Below are 10,084 nucleotides of genomic sequence, written 5' to 3' on the forward strand. Positions count from 1 at the left end.
CCCCTATGGACTACAGCCTACCAGGCTCCTCCATCCATGGGATTTTCCAGGCTAGAGTACTGGAGTGGGGTGGAATCTTAAACTTCAAGGCCCCTTGTTTGTATGATCCCTGCCTGTGTGAGTGCTGGGAGCAGCTGGGAGCTGTAGAGTGTTTTAGGTGGAGAGGAGTCTGGCTGCAGTCAGAATAATGTTTCCACTTAAGCACTCCTGGTAAATTGGAAAAGAGATCTCAAAAGAAAGTGACCTGAATTTCCAAGACTCCAGGAATTTGTTAAGATTTCTTTTATCATTCTAGTTAATCATACTTTTATACTTGATTTTGTATTTGGTATACTTTTTACTTCATGCTGCTGCTGCTAAGTCGCTTCAGTCGTGTCCGACTCTGTGTGACCCCATAGGTGGCAGCCCACCAGGCTCCCTCGTCCCTGGGATTCTCCAGGCAAGAACACGGGAGTGGGTGAGGAGCCCTCAAATCCTATAAGTTCAAGACCTCACAAAATTTAGATTTGCTGCCATTACTGTCCTCAGATAAGTGTTTGGCTTTTCTCCTTCCTTCCCTTTTCTCTACTGGAAGCTACTAATCTATTCATGAGGAACCAGGGTAGCCGCATAGATGCCTCGGGATGTAGGTAGTGGGGAAACAAAGGTAATTTCCACTCTGCCTGGCTAGCCTTATGAAACAGGAAAAAAATGGCTGCAATGAAACGGTGACAGCATGTGATTTGCTCCACCAGCTGTTTGGGTTGCTGTAAAAAGTTTGCTAACACCATGATTCATTTAATTTCACACTGTTTCAGACAGAACCAAGGGGTTAGATGTGAGGGACCTTAAACAAGACTTACAGTGGCTGTGACTGAGAGAGCCTCAGCTCTCATTACATCATTGACACTTTTCACGTGTGATTGGATTCTATGCTGCTCTTTCAAACAGCAGAAAAAGAGTTGCCTTAGCCTACCATCTTATCTTCTTCCTCAGGTCTAACTAAGCAAACAGGCAATGGGCTTGTAAGGAGGGCAGAAAGCCAGAGAATAGGGTTAAGTCTGAATTTAGTTGCTTACCCAAATGCCGTTACAGTTTGAATCTTGATATGAGTCCCAGTTGTCTGGCCTACAGAGAGGACAGCCACATTAGTCTTCAGCATATATTTATCACTCTGAATGTCAGCTTCACAAATGAAGGAATGAATCAATGAGTGCTACACCAAGTGTCACTGATGACCAACAGGTTCTTCAAGGGAAAATGCCACACACCATTGTGTGTTGTGGCCCACAGAACCCTCACTCGGCCTCTTTGTCATTCTCTTGGCTTTGGGTACTTGCTGGGAGCTGGGGACCAAATGCAGCCTTTTCATAACTGACTACGTTCATGGGTGGTATTGTTGGGTAATGGTGCTGATGAGCGTAATGAACACATCTGCAGTCTATTTTCTTCAGACAGGCAACACCATTAAAGTTACGCCTCTAAAGTCCCAAACATCTGGTTAATGCTTCAGCACTGTAGTCACAGCTAAGATGAAGGCTGGCATATCCAGTTTGAGTTTTGAGATGTGATTGGCTGAACATCATCCTGGGACTAAAATGAAACTGGCACTCCACTCCCTGCAGTCCTTGCCTTACTCTTGGTGGAAAAGGCTACTCTTTCTGGGCCCAGGGCTGCCTGTAGAGCTTGAGCAGGCGGATGGATAAATGTCCACAATAACCTGTCTACTCACTTGTTTCTTCCACTAGACTGTAAACTCGTATTTCTATTTGTTTACCACGCAGCATGATGCAGAATGCTTGGCAATGCTCGATGAGCATTTTGGGGGGCAATAAAATGAACAATTACTGGTTTGTTTCATTGAGTTTTACTTCAGTGAGGACACGGACGTCCCTTCTCTCTGTAAGCACGAATCCCCTAGGCTGGAGGAGATAATTATGCTTCCCGCCTCCTTTTCAGAAGGTAATTTTCAAAATCAGTGATGAGCAGAGACCATTACCTTCTGCCTGGGTATGCCATCTTGTTGCTGTCATTGCAATCTCTCCCTCGCCAATAAAAGCCCCGCAGTGTCTGAAAGTGAAGGGCACACACAGGAAGGGTCAGTTCTGCTCTGATGTTGTCCACGGTGAGGGCCAGTCCGAGCTGTCAGAGGGGGATTGACATCTGCAGTTTCAAATTCAAATATAGTCTGGGAACACCAGAGATCACCAAGAAAATTAAGGTGAATATGCTACGACCTCCCGAGTGAGGTGAAATATAATATGGTGCCAGGGCCAATCACAGGTGTAGCATAAGTGTGCGTGTGCGTGTGTGTGTGTGTGGTGTGTGTGTGCACTGTTGTGTGTGTGCCAATATGTGACAGCATGGGGGTGCACCTGTGTGAATTTTCAAGTCGTGAGCATGTGTACATTCACATGGGTGGTTATGCAAATGCATGTTTCACACACGCGTGTCTGTGTGTACATGTGTGTTCATGTGTATGTGTCTATGTGTACTTCCACACACAGCAGGGCCATCCAACTCCTTGAACTTTCTCTATTAATCATCAACCTTCTCAGGCCCCAAAGCAATTGGTTTATTTTGTTCAACGATTAATAATTTTACTGAATAATTAAAAACTCTAGCCAAACTGGTTACTTGCATGGATTTATTGTATTTTTGACATGTCTGATTCAAAAGGATTAAGAGCCACGATGATGTCAAACAATTCTTTTATTGCTCGAATTGCCAGGTACAGTATCTGAGATCCCATCAACTTTGGAAAGTTTGTGACATCTGTTACTTGCTTGTTGAATTTCACAGAGAATATTATGATATCCTAACTGTTCTAAATCAAACATGTGCACACAAACACATATACACTTTTAAAAAGTAAGTTAAAATATATTTAAGAATTTTGAAAATAATTCATGACATGTTTTCAAGATAACTGTTATCCCCATGGAGAATTCCAGCTGGGAATGGCTTCAGGAAATGAAAACAGTCTAGGACTAAGATCCACTTTGATGGTCCATGTGGAGATAGCATAAAGGTATATAAACATTATAAAATGGTGTATTATCAAATTAATAATACATTCAAATGGCATTCAATCTTGTCTTATTAAAGGAAAGAAATTTATAGGAAGCAATGCAATATTTACTGAATGTCTGGTTACTCTTAACAATACTTACTGGGAAATCACTATATTTGTCTGAATCGGCATCTTTGAATGGCACAGACTTTTGTATACTTCTAGAAGAAAGAAAATGAAACACCTGTGAGCTAAGAAAAAAGAAAGCGTGTTTGTGAAAATAAATACAGACATGTTTAGATATGACTGTGTTGAGTTTACTTAACAAAACCCCATTCTAAAAATAAAATTAAGGGCCTAAATAAAAATTTAAAAAGTAAAGATAAAATTGAGTACCAGCCCAACTTTGCTTATTCCTACTCGCCACTCAACAGAATGATTTTCTCTCTGACATTTTACTTGGCCTATATGGGTAAGTAAAATATAATGAACTCAAGTTTTAGAGGCCATGGGATATGGCTGTTGAGGTCCTCAGGAAAGGAGACTGCCTTTTTGGTCCAGTCAATGAACTTAGTACTAGAGATTTTACACATTTTACACATTCTGGGACAGAAGTCTTTTCTTAAGTTTCTCCTCTTTTAAATCACTTCATCTGAGACCCGTTAGGCATTTAGTTGTCACTCCCCTTTAAGAGCCGGGTGTAATTGATGTGATTGATGATCGAGCAATTAATGCCAAGAACTACAGATACCTCCTTTGAGCGAGGATTTCCCTTAAGTCCTCACTACCAGACTTTCCCCAGCTTCCAAATGGCAAACACTGTTTTCCCTTTAGGAGAATCACTTACAGAGTAGCAGGCAAGTGCCATCATACGGCAGAGTGAGGTTACTCTTGGAGCTTAGAATGTAGAGAGAGTAACATGCTCCCTTATAGGTTTTAGTAAATGGTCTTCTGAATCAAGAGCTTCTCAGCAGTTCTGAGAGTCTCCAGGCTAGCGAATTCAGCCAGAGCAAGCATGGAGCCTAACTGGTGGTGTGGAGCCTGTCTTAGGAGCTCTGGGGTGGTGGAGCCACTGGAAGTCCACTTTACAGATCTCTTGCGGATGACATCCCCTGTAAGAATAGGTAAGGTTCTCCTATGTATGTATCTGACCTCTTGGATAGCTGTTTTAGGCTCCTAGTTGAGAAAAGGAGGAAAGACACAGAGCAAGAGAAAGAATAAGAGGAAGAGGGGGAGGGAGAGGGATGGGGTAGGGAGGAGAGAGAGGATGAACAAACCCACACAGCCGTATTATCAGTCTGAGAAAAAGCACTGGGTAAAAGGTCTTTCTCAATGATGCCAAAACTATCTCCTCCTACCTTTGCCACCTTTGGGGTGAGAGTTTGTCCTTGAAGGAAGGAACAATAAGTTATTTCTAGAATTAGAACGTTTGGTCATTAAATTAACCTTTACTTGTTTATTTTAAAGGCTCAAAGTAACTAACCAAAACCACACATTCTAGACATACGTAAATCGGCCATCCTAAATCTCATAAGTTGCAATTTACATAAACTCCACAATCCCTTATTCATAGCCTGCATATCCAAACAGTCCTGAAAACCAAGAGTGGTTTCTTATTTTCAATGTTGAAGCTAATTTATTTGATGGCAAAATTTGACCTAAACCAATCTAAGGCAATTCATAACCTATACCCTACTTAATATGACTATCCATATATTTCACTGCTGAAATATAAATGTGTTTAATCAGGAGTGCTAAGAGTGTGAGTGTGGGGAGTTATAGTATACGCATGATATGTCACTTTCTTAAAATCTGGGAAATTCTGAATTCCAAATTACATCTGGCTCCAAGGTTTTGGATAAAGCATTGTTGACTTTTACTATCATTGCTTCTGCAAAATTGTATATAAATTTGAAACATTGTGTATCCTTACAGGTACCTGGTTGTATGCCAAAATATTCATTCATTCATTCCATAGCTATTTTTGAAGTCCCTACCATGTGCCAGACATCATATTAGATATTAAGGATGAGTATTAGATACATTTCCTATGCTAGAAGAACTCAGTGATGGTTGGGGAAAACAATGCATTAATAGATAGCTACAGTGCTATGGAGAAAATTCTCTAAGAGGGTTGTGCACGCAGAGGGAAGACATTTCCCTCTCTACAGGGAGGGAGGCAATCTTAAAGTGAAAGTTAAAGGATTAGAAAGCATTTTCAAAGCAAGTAATTGGGTGACAGGCATTCTAGTAGGAAGGAAAAATATGGGAAGCCCTATAACATAGCTCTAGGTTCTGAAATTAGACTCCCTGGATTTGAATCTCAGGTCTGCTGTACATAACCTTAAGGAAAATTATTTCACCATTTTTACATCTGTTGGCTCATTTGTAAATGGGGTCAATGTCAGTACCTGCTTCCTTGGACTGTTGCAAAGACTAAATGAGTTGTTATGTGAAGCAAGGAAGACCTGTGCCAAGCATGTGATAAGTATTCACAAAATATTAGCTCTTTTCTTTATTATGCACAGTGCTAACAGCTATTCCAAGGGTGGCTTCTAGGACTGGGCAAACAGGCCTAAGTTGTCTGCTCTTATGACATTTTAGTTTCTGGATATATCCCCAATTCAACCCATGGATTCTCTTCAGATTTTCAGGTTCCCAGCCATACAATGTCCAATCCTGTTATGCATGCCCGTTATTTTTAGATAATTTTACTGTAAACTTCTTTGCTGTAAGTACCTTCACAGCAAGCATTTTTGTTACAAACATTCTCACTGTGTAACTAATTGGCCATAAGACAATTTTGCCATAAAAGGTAAAATGACTGGTTGATAGTTTGTTTTGATATGTATCATACAAAAATCATGACAAATGATGATGATTTGCCCCAAGAGCCAGTTTCTTATTTCTAAACACACTGCAGTAGAGGAGAAAGAGGCTGAGCGCCTGAAAAATCGCGGGTTTGAGCTCACATTTCCCATAAACCTCTGGAATGTTTATCAACAGACATGTGACAAGATGCCAGGATCACACAACAGTGTAGAGGCTTTCCTAACGCAATACAAATGTGTGTGTGCTCAGAGGTGTCCGACTCTTGCACCCCCATGGACAGTAGCCCACCAGGCTCCTTTCTAGGCAAAAGCACAGGAATGGGATGCAATACAAAGCTTGGGTATAAATATGCATCCTAGTATTTGGAAGTTGATACCTCCTCTAACAAAGGAAGAAATTTTAGCAAAAAGAAAAACTGTGATGCTGAATGAGGAGGCGAATCAATGTGTAAAACACTAAGAATGAAAGCCCTGGAAGACAAGTGCTCAGGCACAAGTCACAGAATAAGGTCAGTCATCTGCACAGTAGTGCCGTTAAATCTACGCACCCTTTAAATGGACTTCCCTGGTGGCTCAGATGGTAAAGCATCTGCCTACAATGTGGGAGACCCAGGTTCAATCCCTGGGTTGGGAAGATCTCCTGGAGAAGAAAATGGCAACCCACTCCAGTATTCTTGCCTGGAAAATCCCATGGATGGAAGAGACTGGTAGGCTACAGTCCATGGGGTTGTAAAGAGTTGGACATGACTGACTTTCACTTTTCACCCTTTAAATATATTCAGATATTTTGTATTTAGTAATAAAGTCTCTTTAATTGTGTAACTAGCCTCATGGCTAATTAGTTATATGGTGAAACTAATGTTTGTGGCAGCAAAGATGTTTAAAACAGGAAACTTACAGTGAAGATACCCAGAACTCCATTTATCACCTTGGCTGGTGCAGCTGATCACCTGCTTGCTGCTCCTGCCCTTTGCCTGGGGTCTGGCTGACAAGCTTGACCCAGTGAGCAATTGTGACTGCAGCTGAATGTTATTTGTTACATAATATTGAGCTATTCAAGCTCAAAACGCCTAAAACTGTGTCATGAAACTGGGGCATTACAACAAAAGAAAACTAGGGAAAATAAAGTATCCATGAGTATCTGCCTCACATTTGAATCCCAGGCAGCAGTGCAGGGTCAGAGTGGCTCTGTTTCTTCTGCACGTGGATGTGTTACATGCATCTCTGTAAGATGCAATGAAAGCAGAGCAAACCATGGAAAGACACATCCTGGCATGTTTATGTGGCTCACTGTGTGGTGGGGATAGGGACTGAGGTGAGTGGCAAGAGTGGGGCATAAGCAAGAAGGAACAAATGAAAAAAGCCAAGAACGATGAAATAAAAATGCAATTAACACAGGATATGATAGCCTGTGTGAATTTATGTGAAATAATACATAGGTGGGCTTAAGCATTTGGAAATTCAATAAAAAGAACAAATTATAGATATTAAGAGGGGACCCTCCTGGCTCACCATTGCTGCAATAAAAAAAATTAGGCAGTGTATAGGCACTGTGAATTCTGATCAGAACAAAACAACAAAATCGTTGGTTGCCCCAAGGTAGTAGCCTGGTATCCTACACATTTGTGTCTCTAATAAATTAGTGTTTTTTCTTTGTTTATTCATTTGTTTCTTTACTGAGTCCCTACTGAGGTCAAGCACTATGGTAGGGACCAGGGCTAAAAAGTTGACCAAGAAATGGTTTCCTCACTCTTCAAAAGCTGTTGGTAGGTGTGGAAGACTGATGGGGAAGCAGCCAGGGAAGAACAGGGTGCAGGAGCAGGTGCCGGGGAGCGCGGGGTACCGAGGAGGCTAGCTACATGGCTGAAGACAGGCTGGGAGCTGGAAAACTTCTTACCATGGGTGGAGATGCCACCATTGCATTTTGAAGGCATTAGAACAAACAGCAGGGCACAGGGAGAGGCAAGGAGCAGGAAAGGCATTCTTATTGGAGGGGATTTTATGGAAGGGTTAATGCAGTAGAAGACATGTGGGTCTTGTCTCTACTACCTGCTGACTGTGTTAGTGGGTCAGGCATTAAATGAACTAGAACCAACTTGTTCATCTGAAAGTGGGGCTCAGGGTCAAGGGACAGACAGTGTAATGGTTCTGGGTCCAAATATCATATGTATCCATGACTAGTTCTGTGACTTGGGGAAAATAACTTTACATATTTAAAAAGGGGGACAAAAATGGGGTCTGCTAACAGGGCTGCATTTACAAGAGTTCTTGGTAAAGAGACAGTACTGGGTTATTCTTCCTTGTCGTTATTATCACTGAGCCACAGGTTATTTGAAGAATAAATGAGGTTGCATTTAAATGTGCTTTATAAACCAAACAGCACTGAATAAATTGTGACCTGGTATGAATTATACTAGAAGCACAATGTTTTAGAAGAAGAAAAAAACATATTGCTTTTTCATAAAAAGAATTTCCCTTTTAAATTGGGCCAGGAAAATCTCTGGCCACAGATGCTCTTGAATTCAGTGTTTCAAAGGTGGTTCAATTGCAGAGATGTCGTTTTGGTCCTGCAGGCCCACATTTGACACAGAAAATGTAATGATGATTTCAGCAAGGAGGAGACAGGAGTCTCAATTCAACAAGAGCTAGGTATGATGAAATGATCAGGGGCCGGGGGACCTAGGGACCTGGCTGTCTCTCAGCCTCCCAGCATCTTCTTTCATGTCTGATATTCCCCCTCCACTCCTCATATCCTGATGCTGTCCGCCTCCACCTCTATTCATGAAAAGCAGTGTTGATAACTGTTTCCGGGATCTAGGCCAGCACTTTGCACAGCTGGCTTACAGGAACTCATGTGGGCAGATGAACCAGGAAAAGTTTTTAAACTAAGAGGTTCTGAATGTGGGTCAGAAGCACAGCCTTCTCTTCTCCTGAGATACTTTCAAAGCAGACTGGGGGCTGTTCAGTGGCTTTAGCTTCCATGAAGCTGATGAGATGAAGGATGGAGGAACATAGGAAAAGTGCCTCTGTTGTGGATTCAACTGTGTTCACCAAAGAGAGCTGTTGAGGTTCTAACCCTTGGTGCCTGTGCATGGGAACTCATTGGAAAGAGGATGTTTGCAGATGTTAAGTTTGGATGAGGTTATTAGTTCAGTTCAGTTCAGTCACTCAGTCTTTGTCACCCCATGGACCTTCAGCATGCCAGGCTTCCCTGTCCATCACCAATTCCCAGAGCTTGCTAAACTCATGTTAATCAAGTCAATGATGCCATCCAGCCATCTCATACTCTGTTGTTCCCTTCTCCTCCTACCTTCAATCTTTCCCAGCATCAGGGTCTTTTCCAATGAATCAGTTCTTCGAATCAGGTGGCCAAAGTGTTGGAGCTTCACCTTCAGCATTAGTCCTTCCAATGAATATTCAGGACTGATTTCCTTTAGGAGGTCATTAGAGTGGTCCCTACATTACCAGATGGCCAACATTGAAATCAGATTGATTATATTCATTGCAGCCAAAGATGGAAAAGCTCTATACAGTCAGCAAAAAACAAGACCGGGAGCTGACTGTGGCTCAGATCATGAACTCCTTATTGCCAATTTCAGACTTAAATTGAAGAAAGTGGGGAAAACCACTTGACCATTCAGGTATGACCTAAATCAAATTCCTTACAATTAACAGTGGAAATGAGAAATAGACTTAAGGGACTAGATCTGATAGACAGAGTGCCTGATGAACTATGGACGGAGGCTCATGACACTGTACAGGAGACAGGGATCAAGACCATCCCCAAGAAAAAGAAATGCAAAAAAGCAAAATAGCTGTCTGAGGAGGCCTTACAAATAGCTGTGAAAAGAAGAGAAGGGAAAAGCAAAGAAGAAAAGGAAAGATATACCCATTTGAATGTGGAGTTCCAACCAATAGCAAGGGGAGATAAGAAAGCCTTCCTTAGCTATTAGTGCAAAGAAAAGAGGAAAACAACAGACTGGGAAAGACTAGAGATCTCTTCAAGAAAATTAGAGATACCAAGGGAACATTTCATGCAAAGATGGGCTCTATAAAGGACAGAAATGGTAGGGACCTAACAGAAGCAGAAGATATTAAGAGGTGGCAAGAATACACAGAAGAACTATACAAAAAAGATCTTCATGACCCAGATAATCATGATGGTGTGATCACTTACCTAGAGCCAGACATCCTGGAATGTGAAGTCAAGTGGGCCTTAGGAAGCGTCACTACGAACAAAGCTAGTGGAGGTGATGGAATT

At 41.8% G+C, this 10,084-nt stretch overlaps 1 protein-coding gene across 2 annotated transcripts in view; it reads right to left on the reverse strand.

Moving 5' to 3' along the window:
* Positions 1-10,084, reverse strand: part of AOAH (acyloxyacyl hydrolase (neutrophil)) — a 189,970-nt gene that overhangs the window by 107,518 nt on the left and 72,368 nt on the right. The window contains exons 8-10 of one of the 2 annotated variants that reach the window (XM_010831159.1): positions 3,153-3,213; positions 1,979-2,049; positions 1,059-1,107 (exon numbers count right to left, since the gene is read on the reverse strand). In XM_010831159.1, the coding sequence (XP_010829461.1) occupies positions 1,059-1,107; positions 1,979-2,049; positions 3,153-3,213 (181 nt within the window). Of the gene's footprint in view, positions 1-1,058; positions 1,108-1,978; positions 2,122-3,152; positions 3,214-10,084 lie in introns of both variants that reach the window. The other variant, XM_010831158.1, reaches the window with a different exon arrangement.

Source organism: Bison bison, unplaced genomic scaffold (genome assembly GCF_000754665.1).
Source record: "Bison bison bison isolate TAMUID 2011002044 unplaced genomic scaffold, Bison_UMD1.0 scf7180017864525, whole genome shotgun sequence".
NCBI lineage: Eukaryota > Metazoa > Chordata > Mammalia > Artiodactyla > Bovidae > Bison > Bison bison.